We start from the raw sequence: 22971 nt of genomic DNA on the forward strand, positions 1-22971 counted from the left end.
CAGAGGGAAAGTAAAGAAGTAAGACCTACCAGTGACACCCTCCAAACACCCACACAGACAGAAACAACAGAGGGAAAGTAAAAAAGAAAGGCCTACCAGTGACACCCTCCAACCACCCGCTCTTTCATGCTATGACGTTCACGAGACATACAGATGTACAGATGACAAACAAAGCTTCTGTTTCATTTTCACTTTTATTTACAACATTCTGATGCATATTGTCGGAACTCAACACAGTTGCCGAAATCATTTTTTGCTGTTTTGAGAAAACTAAAAAAAAAGCCAACCAGAACCACGCCCCAACAATAACCCCCAAAAAAAAAAATTTAAAAATCACTTACTAGGTCAATGTTTCTGACTCAGTAATTGGACTTTGAATACACGCCGCTATATTGGGGATACAAAAAGTAACGGGCATTTTAACGGTATCAGTATCTAGAAACTCTCCCTAGAAAAATGACAAAGGCAATTGTCTTATGACCATGACAAAAAGGTGGAGTCCACTTAAACCAAACACTGTTCGGAAACAGAGGTTGACCGAAAGAAAATGATTTCACTTTTTTTTCCTTCACTATTTGAGCAACTTCTCTTCATTGAAAACAGTGACGGCTAAACTGAGGAAAATGTGGCAGTCCCGCAGAAGAAGCGGACTCCATTGAGTCGGACATACTCTTCTTTCCCTGGCAACCTGCACGTTTTCCTTCATCATTTCCTTCATCATTTCCTTCATCATACACAAGACTTAACCATCAAAAAGCTCATCAATCTTTTCTTACAACGATAAAACTTCAAGAAGTCACACGATGCTGAAAGACTGGAGAAAACTCCCTATTGCAACAACAGAAGTTTCCATAGTCCAAACTCGACAATTTCTAATTTCACAAGTTTTTTTTAACACTCTCGGCAAAGCCAGCGACCAAAGAAAAGCCTCAAAACAGACACATAAAACAAGCAAACATTTGTTCCCAACACACAAACCTACCAAGTAGAAACACTAACTGTGGTGATTCCGACAACTTTTCCCCTATCCACTGAGAACAAAAAGCACCAAATTAAATTACCCCGTCCGAAAGTAGGTCATGTGACGTTGAGCGCCGTCTGGTGTCTGGCAGACGTGTCCACCCTCATGACCTCCCTCAAGGCCATGGTCGCGTAGGTTGAGCTCGGCAAGGACATCTCCAGCACCACGGCCTTCACCTTGCCTGGCAAAACGGAGACATTGAGAAAACGTCGGAGAAATAATACGTCACTTCGCGACACAAGCTTTGTCTGCCAGAACAACAAACAAGACACATTGACAAAATGTAGGACTTTTACCCAGGGATGGGGAATAATTTAATCCCCAACAATTTTTCAGAAGATTCAGCGACAGCGATTCTGCGACAGCAGCAGGGGGGCAGGGGGGCAGGGGGGCAGGGGGGCAGGGGAGCACGGGGGCAGGGGGGCACGGGGGCAGGGGGGCGCAATCAGCCTATAGCCGGGAACAATTTACATTTTAATTTTAACTTTAAAAAGGTACTCTCTGAGAATGTTTTGAATTTTAAAAAAGAATTACAATACAGTGTTATTTCACAAGGTAACAAACATAATTGATAAAATAAAAAAATACAGAAGCCTACATTCATCTAAATACTTACATTACAATGAATGCTTACATTACAATGAATGCTTCTACTGGTCAGACTAATTCAATCCCCCAAAATATTTCTGAAGATTCTGCGACAGTGCAGGGGTCGGGGGGCGCAGCCTCCCTGAAGCCGGGGAGGAATTTACATTTTTTACTTTAAAAACGTAGATCTAGTCTCTGAGAATGTTTTGAATTTTTAAAAAAGAATTACGATACGGTGTTATTTCACTAGGTAACAAACATAATTGATAAAATTAAAAAATACAGAAGCCTACATTCATCTAGACGTCTAAATACTTACATTACAATGAATGCTTCTACTGGTCAGATCAATGGTATTGTTTGATGGTCAAGCAGTAATTCTTTTCCCTGCATGTTCATGTTCTCATGTTCAAGTAGGAGGAGAAATGGTTGTATGTAACTCTTTCAAGTGACAGCGCAGCAACAGTTTGTCCACACCCACTTTCCCACAGCAGCAAATTGTTTACAGCAAGAAATTGTTTACGTAAATCCACAATGCAACAGTACAATCGTCCGCAATTATTTTTTTTAAATTCGGAATTCCGAAAATTTTCGGAGAAACCCCATCACTGTTTACCTCCTATCCAAGCAGCCGAAATGTGATTCTTTAGACGACTATTTGGCATCTCCTACAATGACCACGTCACAAATAAGGAAGTGTGCAGTAGACGGAAACAACACGACATGACTCACTATTGACACTTGCTGTCTACCGTAAGCGAAAAAAAATAAATGGTAAGGCCATGTAATAGGATCGTGCGGCCTACCCAAGACCATTCTTCAGGGAACTGTGCAGGGGAGGAGAAGGAGAGGAAGGCCAAGGAAGAGGTGGACCGGCAATATTGCGGAGTGGACAGGGAAATCCTTCGCCCAAACTCAGGAGCTCGCAAAAAAACTGTGAAAAGTGGAGGCAGCTGACGAGTCTCTCTGTCATACAGCGCCCCACGATCCTCGTGGATTCTGGGATCAGTGAGTAAGTAACTAACACTGTTGCCCACCCCTTTCAGTTTCATAAAAAGGAAACAGAATTGGAAAAAGAAATCCACGAGAACAACAAATATGTGTGCTTCATTTTGTAAAAGGGACACAACAAAGTGTGTCTTCAAAAGCAGTCTCAAATGACAGTGACAGGACGTGCGCCTTCCATGGAAAAAACGTGTCTTCAGTGCCCTTCACCCTCTCATCCCTTCTGTTAAAATCTGGTGTCTGTAGAAAGTACAGGAAGTAAGTCAGAAAAACATTACGGGGCTCTGTTGTTTCACATTGTAACCTCATCAAGTTGTACATTTTCTGAAAGGAAATTGAATTTGCTACCCATCTGTTGTGGTTTTTGCAAGTTTGAAAGACTTTTGGAAAGAGTTCGGAAAGAGTTTGGAAAGAGTTTGGAAAGAGTTTGCATGATGTTACATGAAGACTAAATTTTTCATCAGGGGAGCTAAAAATTTGGTCCCCCCAAAACATGAAAATGCACAACTTTGTATCATGTAACACCACGTAATGTTCACAACAAATGTAAAGGATTCAAAGATCTGTGAACTGTGAACAGTAGTAGTGAAAGTTATGGAAACTTGAACCAGGTACCGCTCTTCTAATTTTATACCCCCCGGGGAAGTGAGATCATTTATACACAGCTAGATTGGCTGTAGTTCAGTAGGTAGTTATCAGGTAATAACTTAACGAGAACAGCAAACATGTAGAAGTAAAGGCTCAGTACTGAATAGAAACAAAAAGATCTTATCTGAACAGGAAAGTGGCCACCAAAGTCTTTTCCCCCATGATTTCCCCGCTGAAGTAAGAGGAGAAGAAGGAGACACTTCATGGCTTATTGTACTGTCCCCGCGGTTCAAAAAAATTCTGAAATTATGCAAACTGAGCCCAAAAATGTGAAATTTTAAGCGATTCTGTTAATTTTAACAAAGAATGATGAAGGAAAATGACAAGTAATTATGCAAAAAATAATCAAATTTTGCTAAATTATGCAAGGTGCATAAAACCTCTGGGACAGATAGTATGCATTACATCAATACCACATGTGTCATAGTGTACAACAAATAGTAACATAATTGATTATCTGTTAGTAACAAACAAACAAAAGATCATGTTAGAAAAATGTTATTCATCAACAGAAAAAGAAAATTCCCTTACCTTATCTGACGCACCGACAATCCGTGAATAACATTTAAATAATCCATTTCGAATGCCACACATATATTATTCTTTACAACCTATTTACACACAATATACACACACCAATGTCTGCAGGGCATGACATCACACACGCGACTAGCCTCCGCCACCCGGATGTGTTCATTGACGGAGCACTTTTCGTGGACAGCCTGGGCGCGTTGCACATATCTGATGTTGGTGGTGGCTGCATGTTGTCTGAAGTTGGTCATTGGGAAAGGAACTTCACAAGAATTTTCCTTACTTCATTCAGGTGGGAATGGGTACCCGGCCATAGACAGCGAAAGATCTTGTCTGTATGTTAGTGTTTTAAAGCCTATAAATGGCTGCTTACACTGTATGCTTTCCAGGACGTTGAGGTTGTTTCAGAATGCTCTCAGGTCTGCTGGGGTAATAGTATAGATTGTGAAGCGCATAGAGCTTGCTGTTGAGCGGGGATTTGTGCTATACAAATGATATATCTATTATCATTATTCTGCCTGAGGGGGTATCCTGTAGTGTCCTCACAGAGAGCCCACACCTTGATCCCCGATTGCATTGATTTTGCCAGCATGTGCTGTCCCAATCCAAGCCGGCCCTTGAACCTGACCACGGACTCATCAACACTCGCAATTCCACTTGGCTTGAAGACTGCTTCAAATCGGGAATTGAGGGTGTTGATTGATGAGCCGTGGCACTTTCACCAGCAGCTGGTCTGGAGGGTTGGACGCTGGAGCTGTGTTGTCGCTCGGGTGGAGGTACCGCCAAATCTGGAGAAACCTGTGGCGCGACATCACACGACCAAACTCCATCTTGAGGAGGGCTTTCTTTCCTCTCCAGTAGTTGGCCCATCTCGGCAGCTGGAGAACTCCCATGGAGAAGCAGAGCCCTGTACAAAATAGTATTCAAGATGTACAAATATTCAACTGTCTATGAGAGAGAAACTTTGCGTCAAAACGGAATTATCAGCAACAATGCAAATAAATATGAAGAAAATTCCTTCTGACAACGACATCACAGGGAACGGCGTCTATTGTAGCGGCGTCGTTGATTTATGCAGAAAATCCGAGCAAGCAAAATTGTTTTCAAGTATCCAAGCTGGAGGTTGCACCCCTATCAACATCGGTCAGCCCCGCTGGGCACGGGCGAAGCGCACCTCCTAAAATATCCAAATTCTGTCAATAGGGACGTAAAATCAATACCTAATCTTGCAATGTAATATTGAAATTGCTCATCCACTAAAAATAAATAAATAAATAAATAATAAGAAACTTCACCATACCCATGAAAGCTTTCACGGCTGCGGCTGTCACATTTGGCCAAGTTCCCTTTGCTCTCTCTCCCGGGCCGCATACAGGCTTGTTGGGTCGACCAGGTGGTCCGCAAGAATGCCGCCTTCCAAAAAAAAGCTCAAAATAGAACAAGTTGTTCTTCTCTGCCTCGGGTTGAACAGGCCCTCGAGCTCCTAGGAAAAAGTAAAAAATAAAAGTCATGAAAAACTAAAGGAAAGAAAAACACCAATTGCCGCATGTTGCTGGAAAAAACCCACGTGCTCCAAGCCAACATAACAAAAGATAAACACACCACTGTATCTGTAATGTTCGCACCTCCTGTCTGGAACAGCTGTCCAATTCTAATCTGAATCATGTTGAACGAATGACAAAGAAAAAAGTTTCGTGTGTACAAAATAAATATCAAAGACCAAAGAAAATATTACAAGTGCTAATTTGTTCAAATTTAGATCTTTATACCCCACCTCACAAAAATGCGCAATATCTCAAAAACTACTTGAGATATCTCAAAAATCCCCAAAACCACTGCATTCAGCATTGAATCTCCTATAAAGTACAACCCTCAACTCAAAATGGCCAAAATCCAACTTTTGGTACCTCTCTTTAGGAACACACACACACAGTAGGAGTGGTATGTAGAGGAACTAACCTTCCAAATCTTTTCTTTAGGAACACACACACACAGTAGGAGTGGTATGTAGAGGAACTAACCTTCCAAATCTTTTCTTTAGGAACACACACACACAGTAGGAGTGGTATGTAGAGGAACTAACCTTCCAAATCTTTTCTTCAGGAACACACACACATAGTAGGAGTGGTATGTAGAGGAACTAACCTTCCAAATCCTTGGCGGTCCCAGGAAACAGGTTCTCACTGGTCCACCGGTCGTGAAAAAACAGGCGGTCCTGGTTTTCAGCTGCTGTTTCGTCTCCATCTCCATCGTCCTCTTCCTCCAAACCCAGGACTTGAGCCTAAACGGGCTCTATTCCAATTTCATGGACCATGCAGCCGATGAAAGGCCGCCTCTTGAGTTATGACATTCTTGCCGACGGGGTTCCCGGTACGAAAGGTATAATATCCGTGGACGAGTCTCCCTGGAACAACGGGTTGTTACCCTATCCGTACGCCCTGGGGTCATTTTGTACCCCCGCGGTTGTATTCTTCACAATTTAGAATACCTCAAGTAGTACGAAGATCTCTTTGAAACTTTCAGTATTTCTCAAAAAATCATTTTGACAGATTCCTATACAAAGCGTACGGATCGGATTAATTAGTAAATTTTCTCTTTGGCACAGAGTTCCCCGCGTCGTATGGATACGATAGTAAAACACGATGTATACGGATAGAGTTCAAGTTCAAGTGCACAAGCATCCGTGAGTACAAGACCCTTCACCGCCGCACGCACAAGTCCAGAGCCCATCCCTGAATGGGAGGAAAGACACATTTCAATCATCACAACAATCCACCGTCAAGATTCCTCACTCACACATACCGGTGTCGGACGCAGGCAGCTCCGTCTTCTTCACGCGGTCAAGGTCACTGAGGGTGAGCGGGGTGGTGTAGTCGTCGTAAAGTCTGTGCGTCCACGAGACGTCCGTCGGGTACACCACCAGGTGGCGGTAGGCTCCGGGCAGCGAGTAGTCTCTGGGACAGACAGGAAGTTATCCCATTGTTTTTTTGTTTTTTAAAAAACAAAAATAAAGCACAGAGATTCCATAATTTTAGGAATAGTTTTACGGCACTTGCAACACAATAAGGTCACATAAGTGCCAAGGAGTAGAGGTGTTACAAGGAAGTAACAAACACAAAAAAAGGAGGAAAGATCAGGACGAAAGATGTCTGATAGGAAAGAAGGAGCGAACCACACCAGAGCACCTGCCAACCACCCACCCGCAGAGATCGCTGCAGTAACGGTCATTTAGTGGTCATTTAAAAGAAAGACGCTAAGACAAAAATGAGAAACAAACAAGAAATGACCCAATTGTTTGTTTGTTTGTTTGTTTCCCAAGAGAAGTACATCAATCTGAGTAACAACAGTCCCATAGTTCAGCGCAAGAAAAAAACAAGACAGACAAAACAAGAAAACAAAATAAAACAGGAATTGTCGGATTGTTTATATATTCAGGGTTTTTTAAACTTTAGTTTAGTTTTAGTAAGAGTTTTACGGCACTTGCAACACAATAAGGTCATATAAGTGTCGAAGATTAGAGGTGTTACAAGAGAGTAACAAACATAAAAAAGAAGGAGGCGAGAGGGTTTTTTTGTTGTTTGTTTTTTTATTTTTGCCTAAGAGAATTAAGCACATAGATGGATGAAATGATAGTTATTTTAATGCACGACAAAAGCAAAAAAAGATAGACATAAACAAGGAACGAAGACGAATTTATCTGATCATTAAAAAAAATAATTGGTTAGAGTAATAACGTGTGACACATTGACACAATAACGTGTGACACATTGACACAATAACGTGTGACACATTGACACAATAACGTGTGACACATTGACACAATAACGGTCATTTAGTGCAGAGAAGAAAAAATACAAGCTTATAAAAACACCAGAGGGAAAGTCAAAAAGTAGAACCTAACAGTAGCACCCTCTAACCACCCATAATCTGCGCAATCAATTGCAGGAAACAAGATATGGAAAAGAGAATAACTGAACAAATAAGTGAAATAAAATGTTAAAAAATCCTAACTGGAATGAGATACAGAATAGATTTTAAAAATGGACAAGAAAGAGATGCAACCTGTTGCAATACTCACTTCTGAGGTCGTTCCATTTTGTCAATGTCAAGGCCGTCTTCCTGCAGCATCAGTCGATACCAGTCACGCACTGGTGGGCAGGGGAGAGAAGAAAGCTTCCATTACCACCAACGTCTGATCTACACACAACAACACACACACACAACCACACAACAACACACACACACAACCACACACGCTATTCCACACATTGACACACAACCACAAACAAACGATATTCTTATGCACAGTAGAATTGTAAATGGGCTGATTTATCAATGTCATGCTCATACTGTGCCGGAACAACATAGTGGGAACTGCTGCTTTTTCTTTCCTCATCCTTACTATCGTCATTTTTGCTCTTCTTCTTTTGTATGTTTGTCACTCTCTCGTAACCCGCGATTTCTGGGGTGCCTTGATAGTCGAAGTAGACTTTGTGCTGATGAGGTTAAAAAGGTGAGCAGAGCAAGCCTGATTCCCTGTTGGGACTTCTCTGTTTAAAAATCCACTAATTGGTGCTCATATGACCTAATGCAGTTGCGAGCACCGTAAAACCTCAACTAAAACAAATTACTACTATCGTTACGACTATCCCTATCCTCGGTACCGTGGTTATCGGGGTAGACGATGCTGTGACCTGGCAGCGGCAGAACCACGTCCCTCAGGCTGTACTGGGCCAGGTTTTCCTCCGTCAACACCACCGGGCTCGGCTTCTCTGTGGGGGGACACGAGGGAAAGGTTTTACGTCGCCATTAAACAAATATCAGAAAAATACAAAAGCTAGAAAAATTAGTCTGTTCTGTCCTTAACTCTTTATGTCTGTGGGGGGTAAACCCACTACACCAGGACCTTCTTTGGTACTAAATCTAAAAACGACAAAAACATCACTAACTAGGTTATTAAATCATAAAATGTGAACCTATTTCGATAGTTCTTCATCTAATGAAGGAAATCCCAATAAAAGAGACCTGTTTGCTGCAACTGCCAAAAAAGTAATTCGATGTCAAAGTCGTGGTAAAGGAATGTGCCCGAGCCGCTGTCACGACTCACCGACACAGAGAGGTTCCGACCGCGAGCCGCTGGGAGTGACTTGCCGGAGATAAAGAGTTAAAAAACATTCTCCATGAAAATGAGAAACACCTTTAACATATTCATGACTAGCAGTAAAGAAATTCTAAAACAAGTAAAAAAAAAATGGGAAGCTATAATAAATCAAAAGTTCTTGCCTGAACAGATCCTTATTTCACCAAAAATCTCTCCCTATCTCTCTGTGGTGGCTACATAAAATACCCGATCACGACCCTCCTTCTCTCTTAGTTGTTCGCCCTTTGACACACACCAACCTTTTTGTTCTTGATCAGTCGTAGCCTCAGAACTATTTTGTCCAAAGTGCACTGAATACTAATTTTATGTTTTCAAAAAATCAGTTTAGTCAATTTTATTTGATAAAAATACCTTACTCAGTCTTTATTTGTTCAAGTAAATACATTTTACAGGAACAAAAACCCCACCTCTATTTCTATCGTATATATGTATACGAAATTCTAATGCTATTTTAACCGCTGAAACCAAGTAAACGTACCTGTTTCAATCAAAAATATCTTCACTTCTGCTCAAGATAGACGCATATTTTTTTTCATCAGAAGCTAGATAAATGAACCAGCTTTACAACGATACCAATAACTCCACATGTACAAAAATAGACGAGCGCCTGATTCCACCGCGTCGTGACACATTTCCCCTCCAGCCCACACCAACCTCCTTGTTCTCCCCCACCGTCCGCGCCCGCGCTGGGCATGACCAGATCTCCCTTGACCGGCGCCCGGCCCAGCTCCCTCAGTCTCCGAGACACCATGCTGTTCCAGACGTACGCCTGGTAGCTGTGTACGTACAGCAGACGCGTGTTGCGCGAGATCTGGGCGGGAAATTCAACACACAACATGTCGTATTAGTGGTACGAAACAGCTGTGAAATACAATTCTGAAATTCAAGAGGTAACAAGTTGTACCAGAGGTACCAAACGGCTATTTTTAGTTTTAGTAAGGTTTTACCGTCCTCACAACTGCATAAGGTCATAAGAGCGTCAAGGGGTGGTGTAGTTTTAGTAAAGTTTTACGGTGCTCGCAACTGCACACGGTCATATGAACGCCATGGGGTGGATGTCAACAGAGAAGTCCAAATGGGGAATCAGGCTTACTCTGCTCACCCCTCTAGCCTCAACGGTACAAAGTATAAATTTTCACTTTCAAGGCACCCCGGAAATAGCAGTTCACAAGAGAGTGACAAACATACAAAAGAAGTAGAGGAAAATGATGATAGTAAGGATAAGGAAAGAAAAAGCAGCAGTTTCAAATGGGTGTGGAAACGATCCTCAAATTTTTATATCAAGTGGAAAAGTGCAAATCATATTGTCTAATAAATTCTCACGTCAAGACTATTTCTTCCGGAAAATAAGCAATCTTTGGTAAAAGTCCAAATGGAAAGGAACTGCCAAACTGTGACAACAACTTCACATGCCCAAAAATTGAGATTTCCACCACGTCAAGACAAAAATGTTAGTTTGAAACGTTGGAACTTCATGTCTCAAACTTAAAGAAGGACATACAATTTTCTCTGTTCATTATTACATGTGCCCTGCCCTTTTTTAATCCCTTTAAAATGTTTTGAAGAAGAATGAGCAGGAAAAAGCAGGAGAGGAAGAACAGTATCCAAAGAAATAATTATAATTATAAGAAGATAACAATAAAGATAATAATAAATAATAGTAATAGTTTAGCAAGAGTTTTACGGCGCTCGCAGCTGCATAAGGTCATATGAACGCGCAATAATAGTAATAGTAATAATAATAATAATACAAAAATTTTTAATAAATGATATATCTTAATGATAACAAGAATAATAATAAATAATAGTAACAGTAATAGTAATAATAGTAATGATAATAATAACAATACTAAAAAAAATAATAATAACAACAACACCAGCAACAGTGAGCGTAGACCACCCACCTTCTCCAAAGCGTTGAGCGGAGGCAGTTTGTTCTTGAGACCCTGCAGCAGGTTCCTCTCAAGGCCGCAGTAAGGGGGCGTGGCATTCAGCGTCTGCTCAGGGTCGCGAGACTCCGCCCACACCGTCTGGAAGCTGTCCTTGGACGAGTGATCTATGGGGATGGGAGGAGGGGATGGCAGGAGGGGATGGGAGGAGGGGATGGGAGGAGGGGATGGGAGGGTTTCTTTTACGTTTTTGTTGACGTTTCACGTTCGCTTCAGCAGTTTACATCATTTCACAAAAACAAAAACAACAATAATAATGATAATAATAACAATAATAATAATAATAACAACAATAATAATAATAATAATAATAAAAATAACAATAATAATAATAAAAACAACAATAATAATAATAATAATAAAAATAACAATAATAATAATAAAAACAACAATAATAATAATAATAATAAAAATAACAATAATAATAATAAAAACAACAATAATAATAATAATAATAAAAATAACAATAATAATAATAAAAACAACAATAATAATAATAATAATAATAAAAATAACAATAATAATAATAAAAACAACAATAATAATAATAATAATAATAATAATAATAATAATAATACGGCAGTTTGGGGGGTGAAGGTCAGGGGGTAGGAGTTGAAATATGCCAGAAAAAAAACAACCCCCCTCCCCAAATCCAAATATAAAGATGAAGTTTCTTTGCTTACTTTGAGAATTTTGTATATATTGAAAAGGCAATTTCTACACTTTCGATTTTCAAGTTAAGCTACGTCTGCAATGAAATAGATCTTTCAACACAGTACCATGCTGATTAACTCAAGTCACAAGCGTTGAAGACTGGCGTTTTTGGGGGTATTTCAATAAATCACCACAACTCTCAGAATTACCCTATTGTAATTATTTTTTGACACAGTAAAGTAACATTTAAGCTTAATCTAATACAAAAAACTAAAGTTGTCTAAGTCTAATACTTTAATTTATATGATTTTTTAAAAATTGGCATGAATTTGATTTTCCGAAAAATTTCCAGAGACGTGACAAGTAGAATGAAATTCACTACAACAACAAAAATAAAAGTTCAAAGTGTTCTGGTTTGATTTGTATACATGTGCAAGTGTTTGGTGAAAATATAAAAGCTGGTCTGTGCGTTGATTCAGACCCATACACTGAATTACATGAGACAGATGTACGGCACGACGTTGTGATTTCGTTGCGCGAAAAACAACACCGGTACTAGTGCTAGATCTAGCCCTAGAACTACGACTCGGGCCGTGTTCGGGTACATATCCAGGATCCTAACTATTAGACACATCATTTTCTGAGACACTAGAACTAGATATCTAGTAAAACGTACAGAAATATAAAAAACGGCGAAATTATGAGATTCTTGTTCATGCGACTTCTTCGGCCGTTACTACGACGCGACTGTCGGATTAATATCAGCTGTATAGAAAAAAACAAAGTGCGAGTTCCGGTTTGTTCAACCCCAGTTGGGGTCACTGTCCTTCACCTTCAATAACTTAAAAACTACCGGCCCCAGAGATACGAAACGAAGTCTAAGTAGCTCAGGCTTGGCCAAACAAGGGTACGAGGCGGGTCTCGCGATCCGTGCGTGATTTGTAGAGCGAAAAAAAAATTCCAAAGTTGGTCACGCAGGGCTTGTGAGACCCGTCGCGAGCGTCGCGGCGGGGGTCACGCAACTGTTGTGTGAACCGTCTGAAGTGAGTTAAAATACCCCCCCCCCCCCCCCCAAAAAAAAAAGCATTCCTCACTTCCCCCCAAACCTCCTCAATTCACAAACTACCCTACTGGGATTCAAACCCATCTCATCTGACCTGATGACCGGAGAAGTGCACCCACCAACCACCCGCCAACTCACCATTCCTCGGCATCAGGATGAGGTCCACGGCCTTGTCCCAGTCTGCGGACAGAAGTGCCCTGAAAGACGCACACAACCACAAGACATTGCTATAAGAGAAAACGACAAGACATTGCTATAAGAGAAAACCACAAGACATTGCTATAAGAGAAAACCACAAGACATTGCTATAAGAGAAAACCACAAGACATTGCTATAAGAGAAAACCACAAGACATTGCTATAAGAGAAAACCACAAGACATTGCTATAAGAGAAAACCACAAGACATTGCTATAAGAGAAAACCACAAGACATTGCTATAAGAGAAAACCACAAGACATTGCTATAAGAGAAAACCACAAGACATTGCTATAAGAGAAAACCACAAGACATTGCTATAAGAGAAAACCACAAGACATTGCTATAAGAGAAAACCACAAGACATTGCTATAAGAGAAAACCACAAGACATTGCTATAAGAGAAAACCACAAGACATTGCTATAAGAGAAAACCACAAGACATTGCTATAAGAGAAAACCACAAGACATTGCTATAAGAGAAAACCACAAGACATTGCTATAAGAGAAAACCACAAGACATTGCTATAAGAGAAAACCACAAGACATTGCTATAAGAGAAAACGACTTTGACTTTGATCTTTTTAAACCTAACAAAACCAGAGCAAATGACAGATTTCAGTCTCAAAGAAAAGAAAACGCAAATAAAAGACACACAACCATTTTTTTTTTAAATATCAAAAAACCGTAACCAAACAACACACACATCTCCACCCCCCTCCCCCTCCAAAAAAGAAATACACACAACCCTCCCAACTCAATTCTCTTCAGCTAAAAGGAAAAGAAAACCCATTAGCTTCAGTTTCAGTACTAAAAGAAATCTCCAAAAGAAGAAAGTAAAGTAAAGTTGTTCCCTCATCTGATATGGACATTGGGGACTGCCTTGTTAGTGAGACAACTTCCTGGACCTTCGGCATATTGTGGTAGGGTGGCCAGTTCCTTTCCACGCCGCCTTTACTTCCCCAACTCGAAGTCAGGTACGCATTACAGCTGGGTGGGCAGGAGAGGGCGAAAAAAATATGTGTCCGAACGGAGACGGGGGTGCAAAAGAAGAAAACAGTGTACATATCTGAACCATTACCTTCCCACGTGGTGAGTTGGAACGGACGTGGTGCCAAATCTCTGCATGCCGAAGTAGTTGACAAACCCCTCCGACTCCAGGCATTTTAAGGCTTTTTCCACCACCTCTGGGTCGCCTTGGACGTTTCTGAAACAATGCACACACAATATGTGTCAAGACGAGGTGGAATCAGGCGCTCGTTCTTTTTTGGGCATATGGGGTTATTGGTATCATCTTAAAGCCTATTCATTTGCCTTCCTTTTAGTGAAAAAAAGATCCATCTATGTTGGAACAAAAGTCGAAATATTTGCCATTGAAGGAGGTCAGGGTCGTCTGGTTTCAGAAGCAAAATAAGTGAGAAAATGGCCGCCAAAGTTTGGTAACTTACCTAGCCTGTGAGTCCATGAAAACTGAAAATTTACATTTTTGTGTGCCTTTAATCAATGTTTTACAGTAAAATCCTCACAGAATTGTGATTTTAAATAGACATAAGAGGCGTTGAGCCAAAAAACAAAAATTATTTTAAAATTTGTCAAACTGTAACTGGCGTAAAAATGCCAAATATTTTGATTTCATTATTTTGACGAGCGCCTAATTTCACACACATTACAGGACAGCTACCTCAGCACTTAGTGACACACACACACACACACACAATACAGGACAACTACCTGAGCACTATAGTGAAGTGGTTGCCATTGAGCTGTCCCAGTTTTAGAGGTTCCTTGACATATCTGTGGGCGGGACAGGTGGGGATTAGAGGGTGGGGTGGGGAGTGGGAGGAGAGGAGATGGCTTTTAGTTTTACTAAGAGTTTTACAGTACTAGCGACACAATAAGGTCATATTATAAGTGCTGAAGAATAGATGTATTACAAAAGAGTAACATACACAAAAAAGAAAGAGAGATGAGGACGATAGATGTTTGATAGGAAAGAAGGAGCAAATCACACCAGAGCACCCGCCAACCACCCACGAACAGGTGATGTCAGTTTTGAAAAAAGAGAAGCCCATCAACAATCGTCTTTAAGTACAGGGAAAAAGTAAAAAAGGCAGACAGAAACTACAAAGGAGAAAAAAGTAGGATCTTTCATTTTGGTTAAAAGAAGCATGTCTCCACTATAAAAATCATTATGTGTATGTGAAGAGGGAAGAGTGAGGAATTTGTTCACACAAAGATAGACAGTCAGAAACAACCGAGGAAAAAAAAAGAAATACGACTTACTTTCTGTGGCGACCTCCAAATAGACGTGAAAAGACAGACACAGTGTTAGTTCAGTTTGAGCAAACAGAAGCATATTAGAACAACGGTAATTTTGAGCAGAGAAAAAAGTAAGACAGACGGACTGTTGTTATCTCTTTTTACCACCCCCAATGTCATAATTTTCTGTCTTTATTTTATCTCATTTAGTGCACCCTATGTCTTCAGTTTTTGTCTCAATTTTTACAACTTTTGGTACACAAAGGCAAATGAAGCAGTGGTAGGCCAAGAGCAACATACTTAGGGAACCTAAACAAATGGGTACCAGGGAAAGATCAGGGAAACGAGCTTTTTCAAGAGCATCCGGGCAAAGGAATGAATGGAGAACCATGATCGCCGATGTCTGTCACATATCTGGCACTGGATGAGTACACCCCATGGTTTTACCTCTATTTGTGCCCCATGTTATTTCAACTGAAACAAGAATTGCTAAACTCAGAGCTTTGCTATAAGTCAAGTGGTCCAAGGCGTCTCAAGCGACTCACCTGCAGTTTCCCACACCAAAGTTCCACAGCACCTTGTTCAAGGTCAGAAGCTTCTTCGGGTGAATTCTGAGTAAACAAAGCAAGAAAAGGCGTGAGAAAATGAATAGGACAAAACATAACATCACACATCCAGATTTTCTTTCAGCCAAAAAGAAGCATATCTACACAATTATGAAAATAATAGCTATTGAGTGCTTAGAAATAGCAAGGCAGATAGACAGACAGAAGCAAAACAGGGAAAGAACAGTAGGATCTGCCAGTGGCACCCTTCAACCACCCACAGTTAAGAATTTAAAATGTCCAACATTGTACATGAAAGACAACGATCTAGTATCTAAAAAACATGTGGTATAATACGGGTTTGATGCCTGTTCCAAAACTGTAAGCTTATTTAAAAGCGCAACCTCTGGACTTAACATCACTCTCAGACTGAACCAAGCCAAATAGAGGAGGAGAATCTTGAAAACTCCTGTATTTAGCTTTAGTAAGAGTTTTACGGCACGAGCAACACAATAAGGTCATATATAAATGCCAAAGATTAGAGGTGTTACAAGAGAGTAACAAACATAAAAAAGAAGGAGAAGAGATAAAGACAATAGATGTTGGATAGGAAAGAAGGAGCAAACCACACCAGAGCACCCGCCAACCACCCAAAAACCCACGCCACATTCAAAAACACACCAGGGGCACAGCAGCCTACATGCTAAATTTTAAATGTCCTAAAATTTAATTGTATCGATGGGGGTGTAAAACATTCAGTCAATGACAGCCAATCACAGGCTGCGCTCACTCACTTGAGGGCCGTCACTTCCTGGGAAGTCTTCGCTCGCTTGTCCTTGGTGCCCGCGTACTGGAACAGATTCTCCTTGACTCTGTGGGGGGGAGGGGGGGACGTTTTTGTTTTAGTTTTAGTAGAGGTTTAACTGCGCTAAGCCTAACAACTGCATACGGTCATATGAGCGCCGAGGGGTGGATGTCAACAGAGAAGTCCTTACAGGGAATCAGACTTACTCTGCTCACCTCTCTAGCTTCAACAGCACAAAGTCTGCTTCGACTAACAAGGCACCCCAGAAATAGCAGGTCACAAGAGAGTGACAAACATACAAAAGAAGTAGAGAAAAAAATGATGATAGTAAGGATAAGGAAAGAAAAAGCAGCAGTTCCCTGTTGTAGTTCAGGCACAGTTATAAGCATGACATTGATGAATCAGCCCATTTACAATTCTACTGTGCATAAAACATGTTAATATCCCCCCCTTTGGGAATGGCCTAAAGACACTACTAAAAAAACCCCCAACAAAAAACTGACAGGGCAATACTGACCCTGGCATTAAGGCCAAACTTGAGTTTAGTTTTAGTAAAAGTTTTACGGCACTTGCAACACAATTACATCATGTAAGTGCCAAAGATTAAAGGCGTCACAAGAGAGTAAAAGAAGGAGGAGAGACAAGGACGATAGGAGTAACCCACACCTAAGCGCCTGCCAGCCACCCATAAGCCCAAACTAACCAGGACACGCCCGACCCACCTGAGGTTTTTGGCCATGAGTCCGATGGCGTCCATGGTGTCCTTGTTCTCCTTGTACAGCACAAACCTGACGTAGCGACACGCCTTTTTGGAGGCTGGCCAGTCGTCTCTGCCTCCGTCACGCCCCTTTCCTTCATCACACGGGGACACACAGAGTAAGTCGTGAAGGGTTTTAGCTTTGGTAACAGTTTTACTGCACTTGCAACACAAACAGATCATATTTTAGTTTAGTTTTTGTAGAGGTTTTACGGCGCTCGCAACTGCATAAGGTCTTATGAGCGTCAAAAGATTAGAGGTGTTACAAGAGAGTAACAAACATAAAAAAGAAGAAGGGGAGATAAGGATGATAGATGTTTGATAGGAAAGAAGAAGCAAACCACACCAGAGCACCCGCCAATCACCCACAGGTCATATTTATCTGATATATATAGGTGTCAAAGATTAGAGGTGCTACTAGTAAAAAATATAAAAAGAAAGGAAGGAGGAGAGATAAGGAGGATAAATGTCTGACAGAAAAAACCACCCCAGACCACCCGCCAACTATCCACACATAAAAGAAAAAGTAATCAGACAACGCATACTGAATTTACTGAAAACGAAATTCCATCACAGAACCATGGCAGAGCCCAGTAAGATGTTGTTATCTATCCACCAAGCCCAGAAAGATATGAAAACAAATCTAACAAAAACCAAAAACAAACAACCCCCCCTCCAGAAAACAAATCAAAGAAAACCCCAAAACAAACCAACAACCCACCCAAAGAAAAGCCTAGATAAGATCCCAGCTGTACCTTTCTTCCAGAACGCCTGGATAAACTTGCCGTCGTCCTCCTCTATGGTCTTTGTCTCCAGCTGAGGGAACGTTACCTTCACCGCCAGGTGGACCTTGGTGCGCTGTTCCTTGTCTGCCGGGGCCTGGGGGATGGGAGACGTACTCAGATCGTACATGTTTTATAGAGGTCTGGGGGATGGGAGACGTACTCAGATCATACATGTTTTATAGAGGTCTGGGGGATGGGAGACGTACTCAGATCGTACATGTTTTATAGAGGTCTGGGGGATGAGAGACGTACTCAGATCGTACATGTTTTATAGAGGTCTGGGGGATGGGAGACGTACTCAGATCATACATGTTTTATTGAGGCCTGGGGGATGAGAGACGTACTCAGATCATACATGTTTTATAGAGGTCTGGGGGATGGGAGACGTACTCAGATCATACATGTTTTATAGAGGTCTGGGGGATGGGAGATGTACTCAGATCGTACATGTTTTATAGAGGTCTGGGGGATGGGAGACGTACTCAGATCATACATGTTTTATAGAGGTCTGGGGGATGGGAGATGTACTCAGATCGTACATGTTTTATAGAGGTCTGGGGGATGGGAGACGTACTCAGATCATACATGTTTTATAGAGGTCTGGGGGATGGGAGACGTACTCAGATCGTACATGTTTTATAGAGGCTTGGGGGATGGGAGGTGTACTCAGATCATACATGTTTTATAGGGGTCTGGGGGATGAGAGACGTACTCAGATCATAACATGTTTTATTGAGGCCCGTGGGATGAGAGACGTACTCAGATCATAACATGTTTTATTGAGCCCTGTGGGATGAGAGACGTACTCAGATCATAACATGTTTTATTGAGGCCTTTGGGAAGATTTATGTGTTAGTAAGTGTTTAGTTTTAGTTTTAGTAGAGGTTTTACGGTGCCCGCAATTGCATGTATGAGCGCCAAGTAGGAGTTTTACGGCACTTGCAACACAATAAGGTCATATAAGTGCCGAAGATTAGAGGTGTTACCAGAGAGTAACAAACACCAAAAAGAAGGAGGGGAGATAAGGACGACAGATGTTTGATAGAAAAGAAGCCAACTACACCAGAGCACCCGCCAACCACCCACGGGAACATTTAGTTTACAATAGCGTATATCATAGTATACAAATATAAATACTAATACATGTACACAATACAGAGGTGGCAGCTGGCTACTAAAACAGATAGTGATGGATATGTGAACTTTGGCACTTGTACTTTACAGATCATATGATCTTATTGATCTTGTGAGAAGACTTTTTAAAAATATATATATATAGTGCAAAATGCAGACAATTTCAGAAACCTGGATTTGTAGATTAACTGGAAAATTGGCACTTCTGATGCAAAACCTAAATGGTCATATCAGCGCTACCGTGAGACAAATATCACAATACCGACTGATACATAAACCTGACATCGCCGGTCACCACAGTACAGTGGCCTATCTTTCTAGCTGGGTTAACACATTATTTCAATTTATACTTTATCAGAAATCCGAAATTTCCAGATTTATCCTGAAAATCGAAATGCAGAGACTTGATGATGACACACACAAAAGACCAAACCCCCACCACCAAACCAACAAAAAACTCAACAAACAGACACACACCCCTTACCGGAATGTTGACCGTTGCCTTTCTGTCGTCCGAGGCGACCAGCTGCTCCAACTTGGTCCAGTCTTCAGCGGAGATCACGTCAGAGCCGGGCGTCTTCTTCTGTCCCACACACAGACGGTCAGGAACAGATTTTGTGAGGGGAAGAAAGTGTCAAGTTGTTTGTTGAAGGTACGGCCACTACACCCCCCCCCCCCCCCCCACATGTTTCTTTATCATTTATGTCCAATTTAAATGAAAGAACACAACACAACGCCCCCCCTATGATAAGACATGCTAACCAACACAACTTTTTTTAAAAACTTGACAAATCGATAGTAAGTTATCCATCTCATCATATGTTCAGTCTAAGACAGATCTTTTCGACCTGAAATAGTCCTAAAACGTTAAAAACGTTAGTAGAATCTAAATAAAGCCATTCATTGGGTTGCTTAGTGATGACACAAGAATTATGCGTTTCCTGTAAAATTTACTCCACTGGGGTAAGTCGGTCTACCACAAGGGCGAGGTTAATTTTTCTGTAACACATGCATACCAAGACATTTCAATTCTAGACAAAAACAAAAAAAACCCAACCCAGGTTATTATTTAAAACTCTGAGATTTTACTAAATTTAAAAATAATACTTCTTGGAAAGTCAACTGACAGGGACAACCCAAAGTGTTTTCTAAACCACCAATAACAGTTGTAGCAGAAGTCACTCACCTGCTCCGAGGTTTCTGCATCGTCATCGTCTACCGGAGGGCTCATGTCTGTCAGGTGAATGATTTGTCCATCTTGGTCGATTTCGTTGACAATAAAATCTGAATACCTGAGGAAATATGCAGTCGGCATAAACTTTAAAACTTTGGTATTTGTAGGAGAAAATTGTACAAAACAAACTTACAGTCATTTCCCAAAGTAGATCTACTGTCAGAGTCATTGAAAATCTGTTGAGCAACAGTGGTTGACAAAATGAAATGAGAACAAAAAAAGCCAAGTATTTGAGGACAGGGGTATTGTATTAGGCAAAGGTTGAGATAGTTTTTTTAACATAGACCTACATTTTCTCTTTTCTACTTCCAAATGTTCTGAAAAATGAAATACATGGAATTATAACCATTATTTTATAATCATACATTTATGCTAAAAAGACAGAGGAAACCTGAAACTATCGAGGAAATAAAGCCGGATGTTTTATTTACCACATATTTTTAAAAAAGAATCTCATTCCACTGCCCTGAAATTACTGTAAAATGGAAGCAAAAAGAAAAAAACCTCTGGTCTTAGCTCATACCGTTGTTTGATAATGGCAGAGAATCCGGAGTGGTCGCTCATGTATTCCGTGATGCCAGCCTCTGTTTCAGTGAGCGGGCCGCTGTATTGTTGCTGAGGCTGAGAGTTCCGATCTTTACCACCGGAGGTCTTACTGTCAGGTTTTTCCAACTTCTCCTTCGTCTTATCAGTTGACTCAACCTCAAGTTTCTCATCCGTCGATACTGAATTCTCGGCAGTTTCATCAACTTTGACGGGAATGGGCCCGCTATCATGTGGTGTTACACCGTCAACGGTTTTCTGTTCCCCAGTTTCGCTGCTTTTTTCCTCATTCTTTCTCTTTTTCCTGGCCGGTTCATCACCAGCACTTTCATTTTCATCTGTCTCTTTCCTCGGAAGTATTTCTGACGATGGAACACCATTGTTGGCAGCTTTGTCTTCTAGATCTACTCCTGTACAGTCGTCACCAATGTTATCATCATCAGTCTTTGTCTTCTTCGTTGGCGGTTCATCATCATCTTTGCCAGCACCCATCATAACTGATTCTGTCTCTTTACAAGTCGCCATATCTGAAACCAGAGGAAACAATCATGCATAGCAGCAAGAAATATATATACATAGACATAGCAGCAAGAAATATATATACAGACTCTAATATTATAATTTTAAATATACATTTAGTCGAACCTGCTCAAACTTATAACTCTAGATATCTAGATCTAACAGCCACATGTCCCAGACAACCACGTGCCCAAATGACCACTTTCTTCCAACCTGAGGCAGGGTTTCTTTTTTTTACTTTTTTCAACATTATAATGACACTGCCCAGGACGTCCACCTTTCTAAGACAACTCGTCTAGATCTAGACTAGATACTAGATTCTCGATCAAGCTACTTCTAAATAGAAGGCTATCTCAATCTGTATAATCTAGATTCTAGATCTAGACCTAGGGACAAAAGTGAAACATGCCAGAGCCTATGAAAAACGAATTATCAGAATAAAACGCGGGAATCTTAAATCGCCCTAGATTCTAATTCTACACATCCAGCCATTCCCATGGGTTTAAAAAAAAATAAAACAATAACAAACTAGAATGTAGAACTAGATCTATACATGAGAACTATTTGCAATAGATTGTAGGTCTATTTCGAAGTAACAAACTTTGCAGACAACAGATATTCTTACCGCTAAAACGACAGACAGCTAAAATCTAGATCAAGATCTAGTCTAGAGACTAGCCTAGCAGCCAGCTGCAAATGAAAACAACACGCTTCACAAAATCGAAAGTAGCTCTACGTCCGAACTCTTCTGTTTTAGAAGGAGACTTATTGTCATAGCTGTTTCCAGAGATATATATAGAATAATAGCATAGATTTACACTACTAGTTTAAAAAGGAGATAACTCTATGAATAATAGAGAGATTGTTTACACCAGTACATGCCAAGCGAGAAAATTAATTGTATTCTCTCTGATGATAGGCAAGTATGTTCATTTTAAACGCATCGTCAGCTCAGTAGGTTGTAAAAGGATTATTATTTTGTCAGGGTATTGGGTAGGCCTATATGGAAGAGCAAACGCAAGAGATGAAATGCCCTCTCCCCCCAAAACAACAACAACAACAACAACAACAACAACAACAACAACCAATAAACCTAACATAAATGAACGAATGAATGAATGAATGAATGAAGGAGTGAAGCAATGAATGAATACAACTAATCCTAGAAAATGAAGCTATGAAGAAGAATATGTTTTCTCAACTACAATTATAAAGGATGCCCCTCCAATCTTGCAAAATTTGTAGGCCTACCCACAATTTAAGGGCTTGAACATCTAGCTCTCACTGGTAAAACTGAAGGCTAGCGAGGTAGAGGTAAACCCATGACAACTTACTTGGAACGCATCAACAGATGGGAGACTAGGAAAGTATCAGGATAACCTGATACTGCTCTTTTTTAGAGCACCAGAGTATGGTGAACCATGATCACTGAAGTCTGTCGCCGATGCACTTTTCCCTTTCGTCAACCCGCAGCCACCTCCCGAATCGTCAGCCACCCCCAACCTTTGACACGGGTCAAACTTCCATCTATTCTATAGTTACCGGAACATGTATAGAGGTGAAGTGATGTGCCG

At 40.8% G+C, this 22971-nt stretch overlaps 1 protein-coding gene across 1 annotated transcript; it reads right to left on the reverse strand.

Moving 5' to 3' along the window:
• Positions 1–179: 179 nt before the first annotated feature.
• On the reverse strand, positions 180–21405 carry LOC101863603 (pseudouridylate synthase 7 homolog; the record flags this gene model as incomplete). Its single annotated transcript, XM_013086206.2, is given in 16 exon segments — positions 180–1202; positions 6596–6747; positions 7872–7941; positions 8458–8565; positions 9609–9765; positions 10859–11010; positions 12759–12817; positions 13898–14023; positions 14548–14610; positions 15621–15686; positions 16415–16492; positions 17148–17277; positions 17938–18061; positions 19586–19684; positions 20288–20393; positions 20859–21405. Coding segments are annotated over 16 exon segments (2162 nt in total), but the record flags the coding sequence as incomplete, so codon positions are not given.
• Between the last annotated feature and the right edge of the window lie 1566 nt (positions 21406–22971).

Source organism: Aplysia californica, unplaced genomic scaffold, assembly GCF_000002075.1.
Source record: "Aplysia californica isolate F4 #8 unplaced genomic scaffold, AplCal3.0 scaffold00443, whole genome shotgun sequence".
Lineage (NCBI taxonomy): Eukaryota > Metazoa > Mollusca > Gastropoda > Aplysiida > Aplysiidae > Aplysia > Aplysia californica.